Below are 21950 nucleotides of genomic sequence, written 5' to 3' on the forward strand. Positions count from 1 at the left end.
TCCATCTTTTGCTGTCCTTCTCCCCCTCTCACGTCATCATTTGCAGTCCCTCGTCCCCCCCTCACTTCATCATTTGCAGTCTCTTGTTCCCCCCATCAATCATTTGCCGTTTTTTGTCCGCCCCACTCCATTTGCAGCTGCAGCCCCTTCACGCCATCATTTGCAGCCCCCCTCACTCCATCATTTGCAGCCCCCCCTCACTCCATCATTTGCAGCCCCCCCACGCCATCATTTGTAGCCCCCTTATACTTCATCATTTGCAGCCCCCCTCACTCCATCATTTGCAGCCCCCCCATACTTCATCATTTGCAGCCCCCCCATACTTCATCATTTGCAGACCCCCCCCCCTACTTCATCATTTGCAGCCCCCCTCACTCCATAATTTGCAGCCCCCCTCTCTCACCTATTTAATTCATTTTAGAAAGAAAAACCTTACCTCACTTACGATCACCTGCAGGTGCAGCTTGGTTTCTGGTGTCCTGGCAACGGTTGTATGTGCTTTTTTGGAGCTCCACAGCTGCGCAGCTCCAGCTCCCTCATACTTCTCCAGACTTCTGGTCAGGTGACGGCACGTAGGTGATGACGTCAACGTGTACGCGCCATCACCTGACCAGATGTCCGGAGAAGTAAGAGGGAGCTGGAGCTGCGTGGCTGCAGAGCTCCGGGAAAGCACCCAGGGCTGAGGCGTGCACCGCCAAAGGTGGTGCCCTGGCGCTCACCGCCCTATTACATCATGGGGCTCGGTGAGAAGAAGCACAAGAGGGGGGGCCCTGACTGGGCCTGGGCTCCCCCCTCTGTACTGCTGCTCACCAGGCCCCATACAGTAGTAAGGGCAGTAATGCCCTAATTATGGGCCCATAAGCCACAAATCATGGGTCCATGAGCCACATGTGGTTCCGAACCACAAGTTGGGAACCACTGCCTTGCATCAACCTCTCTCTATATACTTTTAACCCATATTTGTTTTTTTCCAGGCTTGTTATATTTTACCTCATATCGATTTCTGTAGTTTGGAAAAACTTCTGATATTTATTTGTTCTGTATCCTGAACAGGAATCAAAATAGTTAAGACTGCTCCAACCTAAGTGTGAATATTCCTTGTGAATAGAGAGGGGTCATTTGTAAATATTGCCGAATGTCAATACTTCCTAGGAAAACCTTTTAGTAAATCTGTTTAGGCCATATAACTCAAATGGTTCCAATGCTAATTCAAAAAGAAAGGGTAACCAATGCTGGCCATTTTAAAACAGTCCATTTTTTTCTTTTTCAACCATTCCTGTGTACTTTTGTATGTGTGCCTTGGGTCATTGTCTTGCTGGAGGACCTACAGTCTTCGACTCAAACCAAGTTCTCTTACACTGGGTAGGACATTTCGCTCTAAAATCTCTTGATAATTCTCTGATTTCATGATTCCTGTGATATGGTCAAGGTCTCCAGTGCCAGACGCAGCAAAGTAACCCCACAGCATTATGGATCCTCCACCATGCTTAACTGTTGTTAAGTTGTTATTTTCCTTATAATCTTCATTGCACCATCTGTTGCTTTGCATTGCTGAAAAGCTCTATTTTTGTTTCATCTGTCCACGGAACATTTTCCCATTGGGATTGTAGTTGTTATGTTCTGTTACCAGAGCTAAGGAAAGAGAGGAGATCTGTCCCTACGATAGAACTCAGCTTAATCCCTACGATGTAACAGGGGACCTGATCCTGCGATCAGACCTGCTAAAGTCCTAAGCTAGTCTGTACGGAGACCTATAGATGTGGGGAAGGAATCCCTACAAGTACTAAGGACTGGGAGGAAAAATGGGACACCTACTAACAGAAATAGAAGCAGACAGACAAACAAACAAAATATATAGAACATAGAGGTCCGTAGACCAAGCAAACTAACAGAGTTAGATACAGAGCACAGGCTAGCTAGAAAGTAGTTATACAATGAAGTCCAGCAAAGCCAGAAGGGCGGAGCAGGATTAAATAGGCCAACAAGGTCATGTGACCAGCAAAGGAAAAAACCTAAGAGCAAGGTTCTAACAGTACCCCCCCTTCTAAGAGGATCCTCCGGATCCCCTAGGACCAGGCTTATCAGGAAATCTCCTGTGAAACGCTCTGATAAGTCTGGACGCGGAAACATCATCCGACCTCACCCAAGAGTTATCCTCGGGTCCGAAACCTTTCCAGGCCACAAGATACTGCAAACTACCTCTATACCGTCTAGAGTTAAGGATGCGAGAAATTTCATATTCCCCGTCCTCCACCACCGGAGGAACAGAGGCAGAGGCGTCACAATCCGATACAACAGCTTTTTTCAACAGAGAGACATGAAATACCGGATTAATTCTCCAGGAGGTAGGAACCTCCAACCTAACAGCAGATTGGTTGACAACCTGAAGCACCTTAAAGGGCCCTACAAACTTGGGACCCAATTTCTTAGAAGGAATCCTCAACCGCAGATTCCTAGAGGACAACCAAACCATGTCTCCAACAGCGAACAAAACCTCCTGTCGTTTCCTATCAAAGTAGTCTTTAGATTTTCTGTTGGCCTCCTGAAGATTACCACGCACATCCGTCCAAACTCTCTCCAAATCACCGGAAAAATTCTCCTCCTCAGGCACGGCAGATCCTAACTTGGAGAACGACCCAAACGACGGATGTCTCCCAGAACAACAAAAAAAAGGCGAACAACCAGCAGAAGAAGATGTATGATTGTTCAGAGCAAATTCAGCAAGTGGCAGAAACTCAGACCACCCCTCTTGATTGTCTGCCACAAAACAACGCAAGAACTGCTCAACATCCTGGTTTTTCCTTTCTGTCTGGCCATTAGATTCAGGATGATATCCGGACGAGAACGACAAATGAACTCCCAACCTGTCACAAAAGGCACACCAAAAACGAGCCACGAACTGAGGTCCCCTATCAGAAACAATGTCAGTAGGAACGCCATGAAGTCTGACAATTTCCTTGACAAAGGCCTTAGCGAGAGTTTTAGCGCAGGGCAGTTTGACGAAGGGAACCAAGTGACACATCTTGCTAAAACGGTCCACGACCACCCAGATGACAGTAAAACCCTCAGAGGGGGGAAGGTCAGTTATAAAGTCCATAGCCAAATGTGTCCAAGGAGCACTGGGAACCTCCAAAGGACAAAGCAACCCCGCAGCAGGAGTATGTGAGGACTTAGATCTAGCACATATAGTACATTGACGCACCCACTTAATGACTTCCTTCTGCCATCCAGGCCACCAAAAACTGCGACCCACCAGTCTCTTGGTCTCAGAGATTCCGGGATGACCTGCCAACCGAGATTCGTGACACTCAACAAACAAATCTCTCCTAAAGGTCCCAGGCACAAACAACCTCCCATGAGGAGTGTTAGATGGGGCATTCTCTTGTGCTTTAAGAATCTCATCTTCCAAAACGGAGTCCAAAGCAGCTATCACAACACCTTCTTGTAAAATGTTCTCCTCTTTCTCAACACCGACTATGGGAGAAAAACTGCGAGACAAGGCATCCGCCTTAACATTCTTAGTACCAGGGATGTAAGTAACGGAGAAATTAAACCGCGAAAAAAACAGTGCCCACCTAGCCTGACGGGCATTCAGGCGCTTGGCAGCATCAAGATATATCAGATTTTTATGATCCGTAAGAACCTGAACGGGAAATTCCGCACCTTCCAAGAAGTGGCGCCAGTGTTCAAATGCGAGTTTAATAGCCAATAATTCCCGATTACCAATATCGTAATTCAGTTCAGTCTCCGAAAAAATTTTTGAAAAAAAGGCACAGGGATGTAATCCATCCCCCTTATCCTGAGACAATACTGCGCCAACCCCCACAGAGGAAGCATCAACCTCAACCAAAAACGGCTTAGTCACATCAGGCTGCATAAGGATGGGAGCAGAGGTGAACCTCTCCTTGAGATACACAAAAGCTTCAATGGCCTCAGAAGACCACTGAACCGCATCAGCACCTTTCCTGGTGAGATCGGTCAGAGGTTTGACAATACTAGAAAAAATTTTTATGAATTTTCTGTAATAATTGGCGAAACCTAAAAACCTCTGTATCGATTTCAAACCAATAGGCCTAGGCCATTCCTGTACAGCTTGAACTTTAACCGGGTCCATCTCAAAACCTTCGCTGGAGATAATGTAGCCCAAAAAACTAATTCTCTGTACAGCGAACTCACATTTCTCCAGCTTAGCAAAAAGCGAATTGTCCATTAATAACTGTAATACCTCACGTACGCTCCGCCAATGAGACTCCAGATCCGGCGAATAAATCAAAATGTCATCCAAATGCACAACCACATTTTTGCCGATCAAAGGTCTAAGGATGTCATTAATAAGATTCTGAAAAAATGCAGGAGCATTAGTAAGACCAAAGGGCATAACCAGATTCTCAAAATGACCCACAGGAGTGTTAAAAGCAGTCTTCCATTCGTCACCCTCCTTCATGCGCAACAGATTGTATGCCCCCTTAAGGTCAATTTTAGAGAACCACTTGGCCCCCATTAACTGGTTAAACAGATCAGGAATCAATGGCAGTGGGTAAGGATTGCGTACAGTAATTTTGTTAATCTCACGAAAATCCAGACAAGGACGTAAACCGCCGTCCTTTTTTTTTACAAAAAAAAATCCAACCGCCACAGGAGACTTAGAGGGCCTAATGTGACCGGCGGCCAAACTTGTCTGTATGTATTCCTCCAAAGCCTTCCTCTCAGGAATAGTAAGGTTAAATAAACGACTTTTAGGAAGAGTCGCTCCAGGGACAAATTCAATAGAACAATCATAGTCTCTATGGGGAGGCAAAACCTGCGATTCCTTCTCAGAAAAAACTCTCCAAAACTCCTGAATAGGAACAGGCAATTCTCCCCTATCCAAAGCTGCAAAACGCCCGTTACAACACTTGTCATAACATTTATGGCTCCAGGATTTAATTTCACTGGTAGACCAATCCAGTACAGGATTGTGAAATTTTAACCAGGGCAATCCCAATATTACTGGAGAAGGCAAGTTATTCAAAACTACCAAATCCAATTTCTCATGGTGAACACCATTAATAGTGAGAGGAAATTCACAGACCTTGAGAGTAATATTCTTCAAAGGGGAGCCATCCACAGAAACCACAGCAATGGGGGATGATAAAGGTTCGGGTTTTAAATTGAGTCTTTCCAAGAATCCCCCATCAATTACATTCAGAGTAGACCCACAATCAACAAACACCCGAAATTCCATTAATTTTTCCTGAGCAATCGTGGAAGCAGCTAAAAATACACCCTTGGAATTTAAACAGGCAATACGGGCATGACTGACCATTTTTTTTTTCTTTCTTCATACGAAGTTCACAGCCTTTAATTAATTGACCAGATTTTCCGCAATAGAAACACAAGCCTTCAGAAAATCTACGGTCTTTTTCTTGAGAGCGAGGTGCCACCGATCCAATCTCCATCGGTTCACCACTGTTAGTACACACATTCTCATAACCAGAAACTGACATAGCAGAGGATTTGCTCTCATTAACCCTTGCACGCAGTCTCCTATCCACCCGTATAGCTAATTGCATAGCCTGTTGCAAATCTTCAGGTGTAGGATAAGCAATTAGCAGGTCTTTAACCCTTTCATTGAGCCCAGCAAGAAATAGACTTTTCAGAGCAGAATCGTTCCACCCTGTTTGAGTAGACCAACGACGGAAATGAGTACAATATTTTTCCACATTACCTGATCCCTGTCTCAAACGCCTCAACTCAGTCTCAGCTGATGAGACACGGTCAGGATCATCATACAACAGTCCCAAAGCAGAAAAAAAACTATCCACTGATCTGAAGCATGTATCACTAGGTTGCAAAGAAAAGGCCCACTCCTGAGGCTCTTTGCGCAAAAGTGACATTATGAACCCTATGCGCTGGGATTCATCCCCAGAGGACTTGGGTCTCAAACGAAAATACAATAAGCAAGCATTTTTAAATGAAAAAAATTCTCGGTGTTCACCATAAAATAAATCCGGCAAACATACCTTAGGCTCCAAGAAATGTGCTCCAGGACAGTTACTCACGTGCTGACGGAGCTCGGCCACCTCCAGAGAGAGTCCCTGCAGGCGATGAGCCAAATCCTGAACCGACACCATGATGGAACAGAAAAATCTTTCCTTAGAGAATTTGCAGGCTGGACTTACTGTTATGTTCTGCTACCAGAGCTAAGGAAAGAGAGGAGATCTGTCCCTATGATAGAACTCAGCTTAATCCCTACGATGTAACAGGGGACCTGATCCTGCGATCAGACCTGCTAAAGTCCTAAGCTAGTCTGTACGGAGACCTAGAGATGTGGGGAAGGAATCCCTACAAGTACTAAGGACTGGGAGGAAAAATGGGACACCTCCTAACAGAAATAGAAGCAGACAGACGAACAAACAAAATATATAGAACATAGAGGTCCGTAGACCAAGCAAACTAACAGAGTTAGATACAGAGCACAGGCTAGCTAGAAAGTAGTTATACAATGAAGTCCAGCAAAGCCAGAAGGGCGGAGCAGGATTAAATAGGCCAACAAGGTCATGTGACCAGCAAAGGAAAAAACCTAAGAGCAAGGTTCTAACAGTAGTTTGTCAAGGTACTTTTTGGCAAAGATCAGTCGTTCTTTTTTATGTCTTTTTCTTTAGCAATGGTTTCTTCCCTGGCCTTCGCCCATAAAGCTCTGCTTGGTTTAGTGTGCAGCGTATGATACTTGTTGAAACCATGACCCCAGACTGGTCCAGGTTGGTCTTCAGGTCTTTGGATGTTTGACGTGGTCTTTTTTCCACCACACCAGCCTTCAAATGCATCTTTTGTCACTTTTCAAGGTCTTTGGAGATGGCCTGGAAGTCTTGTGTTTTGTGTTTTTGCTAATAGCAGTTCTGATGTCTTCAGACTGCTCCTTTGTCTTCACCATTGTGACAAAGGAACAGGGCCTACCATGTAGCTTTTTAAAACATCATCATTCATTGGCTAATTGATGTCACATGGGCACCGACAATTAATCACAGGAGAATCTCTTTTGTGATTTACCACAGGCGAGTAAAAATGTGTTTCCATACTAAATTAATGTAAAGGGTACCAATACCCGTGACACTGCAAGCTTTAGGTTTTTCTATTTTTCCCTCCCATTGTTTTTTGTTTTAAATTGTTGTTTATCATTTGCTCTTTTGTATTTAACTCAAGTGCTCTACACAAAAAACTTTCACTTGATTAATTTCTTTCAGGAGATATTACACATTATATACTTAAACTTCATGGGTGCCAATAATGATGATCAGGATTATATGTGTACCATGGCTACTTCAGAGATGAAATCTCTTAATTCCTTAAAGTTGGCTCCAAAAATTATACTTCCCAACACATCGCTGAACTATAGTTTATATGATTGAAAGGCTTCAAATGATAGAATTGTAGACTTACAGCTTTTGTTTGGCATAGCCCAGCACTGCCAAACTTTCCTTATATTACAAAAATTGTATTTTCTATTCACTGATGGACTTTTTGCTATAATTTTTTAGACCTTTTTTATTGTAGGGGTTCACGCTCTAGGGTATCCACTTGGATACACCTGGCACAGGGTTTTATATCAAAACAGCATGTAGTTATTTTCCATCATAAATAGGGATGAGCGAACCCATGGAAGTTCGGATTCTGGTACCCGACCAAACTTTAGTCCAAAGTTTGGTTCTGGTACCAGAACTTTTTATCAAATTTGAACCTGAACCCCACTTTGCAGCTTGAAAATTCTCTCTCTGTTTCTCCATCTCTCTCTCTCTCCCCCTTTCCTGACTTCCTCCTGAACTCCGAACATTAAAACGGACTTCTGGGAAAAGTCCTTCTTCAGAGTTCAGCATCGGACAGTCCGGTTTGAACCCCGAACTTTAAAGTTTGGGTTCACTCATCTCTAATCATAAACTTTACTGCTCCAAACCAAAATGGCCTTTGTTTAGTATCAATAGACAGAATGAAACAGTCCATTTCTTCAGGCAGAATGAAACATAAATGTAGCTGCTTCATCGACCTTGGTATTCGCAGCAGCAGCTCACACTTGTATTCAATGTGTTCACCAAACAAACACCTCTCTGGCTCCAGCACACCTCTCTTTTCAGAACAGACTAACCAACAGCTCTTCCTTTCTCCATTCTCAACACACTCCACCCTGCTGAGCTACCCCATCTGCGGGCAACCCCTTTAAATCATACGTCAGATGTCTATGACCAAAGGATTTAAGTTGATAATCTTTAATGCTTTAAATTCTGTAATTTGAGAAAATGTGACTTACCAGTATTCAATGAAAACCAAAAATCATCAGACAATTGAGGGCTGGTTTCCATATCACCTGAAAGTCAAAGTAAAATAAGTGAAAACACAGGAGAATCCAAATTGTGGGAATGTGACTCGTTAGTGTTTATGGCTCCTATGACTGTATGTCTCCCAACAATGTCTAGATATTCTCCTGATGAGAAGGCAGATCGTGACTTGAGGGATCTACTCACGAAACTGGATTGGGGCATTAAGGAGCTTTTGGTCAGACTGTGGCACTATTTGACTGCATTGAATGCACTGATATATAATGTTTCAGAGGATTCATGCAACTCTCAAAGATTATGCCTTCCCAAACTATGACTGACCCACCACCAAACTGGTCAGACAGAATTATGTTGCAGACAGCATAATTTTCAGCGTTTCCAGACTTTCACATATGTCACATGTGCTCAGCGTGAATCCGCTGTCATCTGTGAAGATAACAGGGCGTCAATGATGGACCTTCTAATTCAGGTGATCTCTAATGAATGCCAATTGAGATGAACAATGCTGGACACTGTTCCCACTTTAGGAAACCACCCTCATGTGGTCTGTTTTTGTTTTGACAGTTTGGTCAGAAATATGCACACCAGTAACCTGCTGAATGTCATTTTGTGGGGTGCAGGCAGCGCGACTCTCATTGAATAAAGGAGCAGATCAATTTGGATTCATGCTGCTGGGTTCATGCTTTTCTACACCTCTGTCTGGTAGGTTGTGTCTTGGTATCTGCTGTATGCTCTTGACACTGCTGGGAGACACCGCAAATCTCCTTGGACATATGTGCCTTCCTGGAGGAGCTAGACTGCCTTGGCATCTTCAATGCACTGCAGGTACCATCTCAAGCAGTGGTAAAAAGGACACTAGAACATGCAAAACTAGAGAAGAATCAGGAAGGATAAGGAGAAAGTGATTGTCTATGGTCGCCACCATTTCGGGAGTCGCCTCTCCAGTGCTCCTGTTGTCACTTTTTCTTTTATACCAAAGCAGGTGAAATTGATTCATAAATGCTTATTCTTCCCAAAGCTGAGATCCCACACTGTGGCTTGCCAAACATGAACAACACTACGCCCACTACCCACTTGGTCACTGTGACTGCATGGAATTTCGGCCACATGGCCATCTGCTCCATGTGGTGTCACATTGAATGGTCAGATATATCCTTGAAGTTTAATTTACTTGGGGTGATACTGTGATGCTCAAGTGTTGCCTTATTTGTTTTGAGCAGTGGCGTATTATTTTGGTTGTTTAAACATAATATGGTAATGTTACTTTTTGTTTGTCATATAGAAGGCCAAAGTGCTACTGGATATTGAAGCATATTGTCCTGCTCTATTGGGTTTTGCACTATTTGATCACTGTAACCGGTTACATTATCTAGGTATTGCAGTATATGTTATATTTAATGGATGTTGTTTGGCAACTATCCGTAGCCGTGTGTCAGGGTTATTCAGTGAGCCGGACTTTGCCTCAAAAAGCTCCATTTTCTCATAATCTGAGTCTGTCAAAAATGACAAGTTTATCATGTGGAAACTGCTTCAGAAAATGCTTCTTGTATGAGGCTTTTGTAAATATTTTTTAAGATTTTTCTCTGTGGGTGATTTTCTCACTATTTTTGAATACATTAAGCAATAAATAAAATGCTGTTGTTTTATTGGCGAAAACAACTCAGAAAAGATGCCCAGGCATCTTCCCAGCAACTTCTAATTTAAAGTATGGTGAGGCTTCATAGCCAAAAAATGGCTGAAGAATTGTAAGTTCACTTTTTTTTAATACTTGGAATTTTTTAATCGTTTTTTATTGTCTTCAGGTTTTTAAAAACTATTGAAATAGCAAAGTGTTTTTCAATAATAATGAATAGGAAGACTTTTTCAGTCGTTTTCTGAGTGACATGCCGACATACTCCAAAAGTCTCCTCAAAAACTGTGAGCACATTACCCTTAAAGGATAGCTATCTATAGGTGGTCTTACAAGATTTTCTTCCTTCACGTTTTCTAGGACACATTATAAGACTTTACACCAGCTGGATCTCAACAAGAGGAATCATTACTTTTGAATAATAGTAAAATCTGCTATACACATTACATATGTCAGCTGATCGTTCTGCTGGCAGCAATCTCGGCCCTGTCTCCCATTCATAGGAGAACTCATTCAGCCAAGCGCTCCTGTGTTCTTTATGAGAGAGCTGTTATCAGATACGTTTGATGGTGCCCTATTCCCTGGAGAATGAAGCGATCATGAGTCCGAAATAAGACATGCCTGATCGACATCTACCCCGACAATCATTTGTCCGGCTCCCCCATACACATTAGATTGTTGGCTTGTTCGGACGAAATTAGTTTAATGTGTATTGGGATCTTTAGGGTAGGAAAATGTAATATATATTTTTTTGTAAGGTAAGTTACAAAAAGGTTAACTAAAATGCCAAAAAATTCAGTCACTTACAGCAAGCCCCATAATATTCCCTACCTCAAACATACCCACTCAGGGATAACATAATAGGAAACTAATTGTTTGTGTAGTGTAAAATGAAATCTGACTTTCCAGGGAAAACTCACACAAGCACAGTAGGAAAATACAACTCCATGCAGATAATATTCATGGTTGGATTTGAACCCTTGAGCTCCGCTGACCTACAGTCACTTCCCTGCTTGTAATTTACCATCTTCTTGATCAGATGTCATCTTGCATTCCTTTTGTTTTTTTTTACATAGTATATTTTTGTCTAGTAATCTTTTGACGTCTGTGCACATAACGCTTTGGATCAAGTACCTTTTCTGACTGCTGGCTCTTCTTAACAAGGGACCCTCAATATTTCACTATATATACTGCGAGATAATAAGCATAGATCCAAGGAGGCTGAAATGTCATCTCCTTCAGGATGGGGACTGTCTAATTATCAGCAGTAACTGATTGTGGAGAGCCCGTACTGAACACTCCTTATAAATACATCATATAGGACGTTCTGGCTCCTGTGTGACACATATGCGGTGTATATTCATTATTTTATGGAGAAAGTGTCCCTGAAGTCTGTGTGGCATTACAACTAATTCCTATTCAATTCAATATAGCTGAGATGCAATATTAGATACAACCCATGGACAGCTGCTGATTGTGAAAAAGAAATCCACATTTTGTTAATTCTCGGCAACAGCTTTATTGAAGAAAAAAAAAAAGGAAAAACTCTTGTTTTGATTGGGTTTCTGGACTGATATTTAAATGAGCATTAAATATCAGAAGGGGAAGATACAGAATGAAAAAGGATTATACAGTCCATCCTTCTGACATCATTTTCAAAGTAAGCACACCAGCCTGTAGCGTCGGCGTCCCTGCCTCCTGATAGGCAGGGACGCCGTTCCCCTCACCTCTCCGCTCTGTGCCCGGCGGCTTCCTCCCGCTCTGCTGGCAGCGCGCGCTGCTTCCCGGCCTCTGTGCTTAGGGCGCGCGCGCGCTCCCCCTCTCTTAAAGGGGCCGCGCGCGCCGTCCTAAGGAGTCCCCGGCCAATGGCCGGAGGACCTCACCATATATAAGGCACCTCCTCCAAAATGGAGGTGCCCGAGCAATGTTGTTGCAAAGCCTTTCAACTCTGCTTCAGCCCTCAGGTTCCGTTACCAGATACCTGCCAGTTACCTGCCAGATCTCTGCTTGATACCTACCTGATTCCTGTCTATCTGCTTGCCTTCCTGCGGTCCGACAGTCTGCCTTCCAACACCCGTCAGTCTGTCTATGGATCTGCCTGGGAGCGCTCACCTGCTACCTGCCTGCTAGCCTACCTGGAGGCTCTGCCGTCACTTCCCGTGACCACCTGCCTGTCCCGAGATTCCTGCTCGCTCACCTGGGAGTGCTCACCTGCTACCTGCCTGCTAACCTACCTGGAGGCTCTGCCGTCACTTGCCGTGACCACCTGCCTGTCCAGAGACTCTTGCCCGCTCACCTGGGAGCGCCCACCTGCTACCTGTCTGCTAGCCTACCTGGAGGCTCTGCCGTCACTTGCCGTGACCACCTGCCTGTCCAGAGACTCTTGCCCGCTCACCTGGGAGCGCCCACCTGCTACCTGCCTGCTAGCCAACCTGGAGGCTCTGCCGTCACTTGCCGTGACCACCTGCCAGTCTAGAGACTGTCCCCGTCACTTGCCGTGACCTCCTGCCCTTCTACCCAGAGACTGTCCCCGTCACTTGCCGTGACCTCCTGCCCTTCTACCCAGAGACTGTCCCTGTCACTTGCCGTGACTACCTGCCCGCCTTCCCTGGGAGCCACCCGCTTCCTTACAAAGACTGCCCCTTTGTATAGTTGCTCTGAGGTTCCACCTCCCAGACCCGTTACACAGCCTCATCAAGTCTAAGAGATCTATTATATTGTGAAATTGGATGAGAGATCTGCTTTAACAGTTGGTGACAAAAACTCGATATAATCCTTCAATTTGAAAGGATTGTCTTTACAATAAATTATATTTAATAAATTCTGTGCTATGGGTAGAACATATGCTTAGAAAAACTGATCATGTTTTAAAAGGAAATAACAAAATGTATACCTAGCAATGTGTTAGAATTAGGTTGAGAATATTCTTGATGTATGTAATTGTAGATACACCACCTGCTCATCCACTGTTGTGTAAAATGATACATTTCAGAGTGCTTTCTAGTTTATTTACATGAGCGTGGAGACAACATAGAACAAGCAGCCCCTATTGATGCAGTGAAGGTTAGAACGGTTGCGGCAGTTTTTATGTTTATTTTCCGTCTTAGAGGGAAACATGCTGGCATTTCCTGCTTATGAGACAGTGTCGCCGTGAGGTTGTTAGAAGCCGGATGACCTGATTTCACTCAGGATGACCTAGACATGGCTGATATCTGTACCTTGCCTCTGCAAAAATGCTACTTCAATTATATTTGTCCTTCTAACTCTATGGATTAGAATTAAAAGAAACATCTAAGCCAAACAGTCTCACAGCAGATCCTTTATTCACACAATTTTATTTTTTTCTTTTACATGAAGAGAGGAACAAAGGCTTTGTGTTTCTGTTGGTCTCGTATGTAGCAAATTAGAGACAAGAAGCATTTCTCTTAGGTCCGTATGTATGAAGATTGGTGTTGACCTTGTTTTGGGCCGGTTATTCTGTTATTTGCAGGGTGTTCCAGGGAGACCACCATGACCATCGCAATAGTTTCTGTGAATTTGTGTGAGTGGGTTAGTTTTGTTTTACATATTGTATTATCATTTGGTAAGTGAGCATTATGTTGTAGTTGTTGGGTTAAAGGTCAGCAATGTCTTGTATGGACCTACACTAATTCTCTTATTACGGTTTCCAATACCCTAATTATTGCTTTTCATAGTGAATACCTTCTTGAATAACCTCAAAATATGGTGTATTAAAAAATGAATTATATTGTTAATACCTGGAGACTTAGATTCATAAATAGATTTGAATAGTATCCTCTAGATATCTCAAAATCTTCTAGTTCTCCGGGGGCAAGTGTTAGTTTCTGGATAATCACTTATAATTGTGAAGAACCATCAGTGGGAAATTACAATATGAAATGTTAGTAAGCTATATAGTGCGGAAAATAAGTATTTGATACACTGCCAATTTTGCACTTTTTCTCACCTACAAAGAATGGAGAGGTCGGTAATTTTTATCATAGGTATGCTTCAATTGTGAGAGACAGAATCTAGAAAGAAAAAACAGAAAATCATATATTTTTGATTTTGAAATAATTAATTTGCATTTTATTGCATGAAATAAGTATTTGGTCACCTACGAATCAGCAAGAATTCTGGCTCTCACAGCCCTGTTAGTTTATTTTTTAAGAAGCCCTCCTACTCTGCGCTCATTACCTGTGTTAATTGCACCTGTTTGAACTCATTACTAGTGATGAGTGAGTATGTTCTGTTAACCCTTTCGCTGAGCATGCTTGGATGCTCGCCGAGCATCTTCAGCGTGCTCGGGCATTATGTTTTAGTCACTCCATGCGCATGATTTGCAACTGTTTGACAGCTTTAATACATGTAATACATGTGAGGGATGCCTAAGAAACAGGCATTCCTCACATGTATTAAAGCTGTCAAACAGTTGCAAATCATGCGCACGGGCGTGACCCAAATATAATACCCGAGCACACTGAAGATACTCGGAAAACACCCGAGCATGCTCGTAAATCTTGAGTAACGAGCATGCTCGCTCATCACTACTCATTACCTGTATAAAAGACACCTGTCCGCACAATAAATCACACTCCAACCTCTCCACCATGGCCAAAGAGCTGTCTAAGGACACCAGGGGCAAAATTGTAGACATGCACAAGGCTGGGATTGGCTACAGGACAAAAGGCAAGCAACTTGGTGAGAAGGTAACAACTGTTAGCACAATTATTAGAAAATGGAAGAAACACAAAATGACTGTCAATCTTCCTCGGTCAGGGGCTCCATGCAGGATCTCATTTTGTGGGGTAAGAATGATTCTGAGAAAGGTCAGGAATCAGCCCAGAACTACATGGGAGGACCTGGTCAATGACCTAAAGAGAGCTGGGACCACAGTCTCAAACATTACCGTAACACACTACGCCGTCATGGATTAAAATCCTGCAGGGCATACAAGGTCCCCCTGTCATACCAGCACATGTCCAGGCCTGTTTGAAGTTCGCTAATGACCATCTGGATGATCCAGAGGAGGCATGGGAGAAGTTCCTGTGGTCAGATGAGACCAAAATAGAACTTTTTGGTATCAACTCCACAAACCGTGTTTGTAGGAAGAAAAAGGATGAGTACATCCTCAAGACCACCGTCCCAACCGTGAAGCATGGTGGAGGAAAAATCATACTTTAGGTGTGCTTTTCTGCAAAAGAGGACAACTGCACCGTATTGTAGGGAGGATGGATGGGGTCATGTATTGTGGGATTTTGGCCAACAACCTCCTTCCCTCAGTAAGAGCATTGAAGATGAGTCATGGCTTGGTCTTCCAGCATGATAATGATCCGAAACACACAGCCAGGGCAACTGAGTGGCTCCATAAGAAGCATGTCAAGGTCCTGGAGTCTCCAGACCTGGACGCAATAGAAAATCTTTGGATGGAGCTGGAACTCAATGTTGCCCAGAGACAGCCCCGAAACCTGAAAGATCTGGAGAAGATCTGTATGGAGGAGTGGGCCAAAATCCCTGCTGCAGTGTGTGCAAACTTGGTCAAGAACTACAGGAAACATCTGACCTCTGTAATTGCAAACAAAGTTTTCTGTACCAAATATTAAGTTCTGTTTTTCTACTATATCAAATACTTATTTCATGCAATAAAATTAATTATGTAGAAATAATACAATATGATTTTCTGATTTTTATTTTTACATTCTGTCTCTCACAGTTGAAGTGTACCTACCTCTCCATTCTTTGTCGGTGGCAAAATTGGTAGTGTATCAAATATTTATTTTCCCCACTGTATAAACTTTTTCAGAATTATCATGAGATAGAGTAGAAGCTCTGCTGATATGAGCTGCAGCACCCTGAACACACTCAGACTTCATATCAGCCTATATTACTGTGAGAGACACTCCCACAAAAGAAAAATATGAAACTTGGATCAGGCTGCAAATTGCACTTCAGAGAGTATAAAATGAATGGGGGAATGAAGATTGCAGTTTAATTAACTAACGGAAGCCTCTAACATATGTAAAAATAGACTTTAAGATGGCCATACACATTAGTCAAAGCTTGATGAAAAGTTAAACAAAATTGTCAGTAGAGTAAAATTTAAGAAAAATATTATTGTTTTAGTTGACTGATGACACACTATTCAAACATGAAGAACTTGGCACTCAAATATATGTGAGATGTCTTATTTATTTTCATGCAATCTAAATAATGTTATGTTTCAATTGTGAACTCTGACCTTTGGACATACGGATTGCGAAGGAATGGTGCAATGAATAGAATAAAACAGTGCTGCAAGTAAGGCAGGCACTGTAAGAAAAACAGTGTTACCGCCTTACTTCCAGCATCATTGTATTATTTATATTAATTACAACACTCCTTCTCAATCCTTAGGTCTGAAAAGGATCAGAGTTCATGACCAAAATTTAACATATTATTTGGATTGCTTGAAAATAAATAAGACATCTCATTTTGCAGTATATTTGAGTGCCATGTTCTTCATTTTTCAATATTGTTTTTTGTGCATCATTTCTTCAGGAGTGCGGTGTGATGCAGACTGGTGGCACAATGTTATCGCCTGTAAAGAGACTGGTCATGTTTTAAATTTTCATCAAATATTCAAGAGCCCAGAAAAGCTCTTTCTGTGAAAGAACATTCACTTAAATTTTCCAGAACTTGCCCAAGAAGTTTCTATCCTCCACCCAATGACATTTTGCACATATGGCTACTCTCTTGAACTTCTTGTAGAAGCCAGTATAGACCAAAATGTGTGTGTTGTGTGTTCAATTGTTCACGGTTGCTCAGCCATCAACCAATGACACAGATTATGTTTAGAACATCAGTAGACGGTATTGCATTGTGCAACTTTTCACTTTTCATGAAGTCTAAGCAAACTTTGGAAAATATGTTTAGTAGTGGTTACATTGAAATTCAGAATGTGGGATTTCTTCTAAACATTCACTTAACATTTCCCTTAAATGACCTTGTAATGTAAGTCAATATGCTGATGTAGAGAATGCAATGGATGAAAGAAAAATAATGTACATTGTATATCGATTCCAATCACTGTGCCCTTCTTAAACATTGTGTGCCTAGGATAAAATTACATTTAAATATAAAAAGATAAAAGAAAACAATGATAAAGAAGCCATAAGAAACATTCTTTTCTGCTGGGATCCAATACAGTAATAAAAAAAGAATTAAAATGATTCAGATATAACTCCAAAGACATACTGATAGAGAATCTAGCTTGTGAGCCCCAATGGGGACAGTGATGAGGTCTGTAAAGCGCTGTGGAATTAATGGGGCTATATAAGGCTGCGTGCACACGATGCGTTTTTCATGCGTTTATGCTGCGTAATTTCCGCAGCGGAAACGCATCAAAAACGCATGGTAATCCGCACCCCATGGTCCCCAATGGCATTCCGCAATGTCAATGCACATGCTGCAGATTTTTCCGCAGCGTTTCTGCAGCGCAAATAAATCCGCAGCATGTTCATTAATTTTGCGGAAGCGCCGCCATTGACTTGCATTGAGACGCATAGAATCCGTGTCTGTACATTTGTACAAGCGGATTATATGCGTCTCTATGTGCAGATGGTACCCAGTTCTGGAGGAGAGAAGACTCTCCTCCAGACCTGGGTACCATTGTACCTGTAAAAAAAAGAATAAAATAATAAAGTTTATATTCACCTGTCCGGCGGCCCCTGCAGCGCTTCTCCTTCCAGGACCTGAGATGACGTCGCGGTCATGTGACCGCAGGCTGTCTCGCGAGATGCCGGCAACCCGGAAGAAGCCAGGACGAGCGCTGCAGCACACGCGGCGGGGGATCGGGGGTGAGTATAGCTTTATTTTTTTATTTTTACGGTCACACTATATAAATCCATGCCGTTTGCATGGATTTATATAGTGTGACCTAGTTGTCAAGCACTTTCCAAGTGATGCTAAAATCGCTTGGAAAGTGCTTGTCAATCCGCATGCGGAAACACATGCGTTAACGCATGTGGGTACGCATGTGAATCCGCATGTATTCTGCAGGAAAAACGCATGCACAATCTGCATGCGTTTTTTTCTGCCAGGGAGATGCAGAAATGCTGCAGAAATTTTCTGCTTCATTTCTGCATCGTGGGCACATAGCCTAAGTGAGTAAAATAAATAAATATAGATATATAAGATGATTGTTTATGCTACATTTTGCAGAATGCTATAACTTTAGCATTGTTATACCCAAAGTAAAAAGCCATTGTGTTATTCTACCGTTCCTCTTCAACTCCCACTGCTGTAGAAATGTACAGGAAGCCAGATCTTCACCTGGTAAAATCAGCTCATTGAAGCCTGATCAGCGCGGTCCGTTGCAGTGTATGCACTCATGTGAGGTTCTTTCTATTCATTTGTGTGGGGTTCTTTCCATTCATTTGTATGGGAATTCTGAAAATTGACAGGTTTACTTCTTCTTAATTTTCAGAACCCCCATTCAGTTGAATGGAGTGAGCTATGCTTGTACAGACACCCCTTAAAGCTACCCATCTACAGTAGCACGGTGGGGCTCTGTTCTAGAATTTGATGCCTTTTATGGCATATGCCGGGGATATTCCGTAAGTATCCGAGTCTAAGTTGGATTTCTTTTGTCAGAAAATCCCAGGTCATATAACATTTAGGGCATTTGAAACCTAGAAAATTGGATTCGCCGTACCTAACCTTATTAACTATTTTTTTTTATTAATTCATCCTTTATTTTACCTGTAGCAGCTCTATGGAGATAAGTTGAGCTTTTATACAAGTTACAGCTGCAGAAAATAACTGAGTTCTTGCTACCATCGTAATTTGGTCAGGGAAGGTAGACTCCAGCTTAATAATTGTATGCTCATGTGATGGAGAAAAACATCTTTCTGGATTTGTGACATTGTTGCCCAATAGAAAACTAAGATTTGGTCAGATCGTGTTGTGCTCTTCTATATTAATGAGTAAGTTATAAGTCACAACTTTGTTTAGTTACTAGAATATCCTGAGAGTGTGCCTTTATTTTTATGAGAAGTTATATAAGTTTTATATATTTTATTTCCAGGAATGTAAGATCCATTTTAATGTTCTGTCTTTTTAATCTCTTGGTTCCTATTTGATTTTTCTTTCCTGTTTGCTTTTAGTTTTTCGCTTTGGTATTATTTATCATTTGTTCTGTCTGGGTAAGAAGCCATTTCCGTTTTGGAAAAGTCTCCGTCCTTCAGCTTCACAGTGTGACATCCTGATCAAGCACTTTTCTCTAGTGGATATACTTTGCTTTCTCATTTTAAAAGTATTGTCTCTAGAATGCAATATGAAACTTCTTGAAGGGGATTAATAATCATTTCTTATAGTGATTGGTACTGCTGCGCTTTTGTGACTTTCTTTTGCAGCATTTCCATGTTACAGATAGATTCTATGTGAATATACAAAACCTAGCACATTTACACCAGACTAAAAAAAAGCATGTAAAAAAAAAAATAAAATAAAAAACGAATCGGTAATGCATATTGACGATACATTTTTGCCAGATAATGCATGAAGCAAGTATGTCTCCTGCTGAGTCCGGAGTACATGGCTTGTAACGCATTGTCTAGTACTAGTCGGAGCTGTTCTGGAAAAGTCAAAGGGGCTGGTGCGAGAATACATATGGCACCATCGAATGCTGCGCACTGAGAGATAGGACTGTGGAGTCGAAGTCGGTGTCCATTTTGGTGGAGTCTGAATCGGAGTTGGTATAAAATGGACAGACTCCAATTCCTAAGATATTTAATAAATTGGGTACAGTAGTTCAATGTAGCTTGTGGGGAATATTTTTTTCATAAGAATTTGGGAAAGTTTTGAAATGTCCTATAAATGTCTGTCCTATTCCTGATCTAAGGGTCTAGACTTTTAGCTGAGATGAATCTGTGCTGCAGTAAATTTATCACTTAAGCCATGTATGAGGGAGTCGGAGTCGTGTACTCGGAGTTGGAGTCGGTGTCATGGAAATTGAGGAGTCGGAGGTTTGGCTTACTGACTCCACAGCCCTGCTGAGAGTAGTGACATATGTCTGAGATCCCAACCAGCATCAATAGCACATTGCTTAATGGAACACTTAATGCTCAGCCACCGCATTTAGACTGCCGCGGTGGCCAGTCCTTCTGGCAACAAGTAGGAAGCAATGAAACCGAAAACCTTAAATGTCAATGGAATAGGGGAAACTGAAAAAAAAATTCTGTAAAGAAAATTTTTTTTTTTTTGCAATGCCTAACTGTCCAGTTTTACTTTAGAGGATGTAAATAACCCTTTAATAGGTAGAACTCAGAGCCTATTCACTTAGTAATGTCTTCTCTGTTTCTGTCCTCTATATTGCTGAATATCCTCCATGAGGTTTCATTTTAGAAGTGGACTTTGGTTTATTTTGTTTGTTGAAATCTTAAATTTACGATAAACTGGCATAGTCATTCTTGGTGAATTGATTTGGTACCTTTTTGTTTGTAAAGGAATATTTTACCATATATTATATTAAGATCATTTACCTGTTGAACACCTTAACAAAATGTTTTCTTTTTTTTTGTTGCCAACAGACATACCTTTTGGCAGTACCGTCGTGAGAACCCAAACACCAAAGTTGGCAGCCCTCCACCTGACGGGATGCCTGGATTTAATAGTGGAGTGATGCTGCTGAATCTAGAAGCCATGCGACAGTCTAAACTTTACAATCAGCTGTTGGAACCCAACGCCGTGCGGCTGCTTGCAGAAAAATACCGGTTCAAAGGCCACTTGGGAGATCAGGACTTCTTCTCCATGATTGGGATGGAGCATCCAGAACTGTTTTATGTTTTAGACTGTGGTTGGAATAGACAGCTGTGCACTTGGTGGAAAGATCACGGTTATGCTGATATCTTCGACTTGTATTACAAATGTGAAAGCCACATCAAAATCATCCATGGCAACTGCAATACCCCAATCCCCGAAGAATAAGTCTTGTAGTTACTAAAAGATTAGAATGAATGGAAAAAGCAGTGGTAAAGTTTACTATGATTTTACAAAAATGGGACAGATTTTATTTTTCAACTTTTAAAATAATGCCCAGTGATTATCATTAAGAAAACAAATCCACGTAGTCATAGCGTTGTATTTCTTAGCTTGTATTCCACTGAATATATAATTGGATTTATTCTTAATAGTGCGAAAGCTTTTCAGATTACTTAAACTATATATTAATGCAATTTTACCAGAATTCCTGGAATCGTTGAGAAATGTTTTAACCTGGAATGTGGAATAAATGTGCCAGTGGTTGAATGAATACCAGATGTTCACTTCTATGAATGAAGTGTCAGACGTAGAACATAAAAACGATTCCGAATCTCAGATGTGCCATACAAGCACAGATTGTCTTTTGATGTTCACTTGAGGTTATTTTCCGGACGGTAACCATTTGCTTTAAAGTATCAATATATTATTATTTTGAGTTTACAAATACCACCAAGATTTCCATTCTGAAAAGTTTAGGGTGCCAGAATTAGTCCTTTCTTGTAAAAATTGAGTGATTGACATTTCTGCACCCTCAAAAATATTTTATAATATATATATATATGTCACCCACTTAATGGCACATAATTATAGGGGTTGTACAATTTGAGCTCCGTTCAGCCACTGATTCCCCAAAGGTAGCTGCTCTGGCTGGGGAAGACCCATTGGGGAACTCCATCTTTTTTTTTTTGTCAATGTAACCTAATTGGAAACATGGACAAGATATATCCAGATGGGACAACCAATTAAATGATAAAAAAAACACTTTCCTATATGGGCACCGGTTAATTTTTGCTGTTGTTGTAGAACACTGAAAGATAATATTCATTCAGAAATACTAGAAAAAGAAATGTTTCTATATTTCTTGTGATCTTAGTCATGTGTTATTCCCTTTTCTGTGCTCTATCTTAATGTGTCTAAAATATCATAAAAAGTACATTGTATCATGTAAATGAATGATACTTAGGCATGGCATATGAGAGGGGCCTGAACCT

General features: G+C 41.7%; 1 protein-coding gene across 3 annotated transcripts in view; it reads left to right on the forward strand.

The window, feature by feature from the left end:
• The window catches only part of XXYLT1 (xyloside xylosyltransferase 1), a 353271-nt gene extending 331549 nt beyond the window's left edge, over positions 1-21722 (forward strand). For all 3 annotated transcript variants that reach the window (XM_073675044.1, XM_073675045.1, XM_073675046.1), the window contains exon 4: positions 20508-21722. In XM_073675044.1, the coding sequence (XP_073531145.1) occupies positions 20508-20904 (397 nt within the window). In that variant the 3' untranslated portion in view covers positions 20905-21722. The remainder of the gene's footprint in view (positions 1-20507) is intronic.
• The last annotated feature ends 228 nt before the right edge of the window (positions 21723-21950 follow it).

The sequence above is a fragment of the Phyllobates terribilis genome, unplaced genomic scaffold (assembly GCF_046119375.1).
Source record: "Phyllobates terribilis strain yellow unplaced genomic scaffold, ASM4611937v1 Scaffold_3__8_contigs__length_932513732, whole genome shotgun sequence".
NCBI lineage: Eukaryota > Metazoa > Chordata > Amphibia > Anura > Dendrobatidae > Phyllobates > Phyllobates terribilis.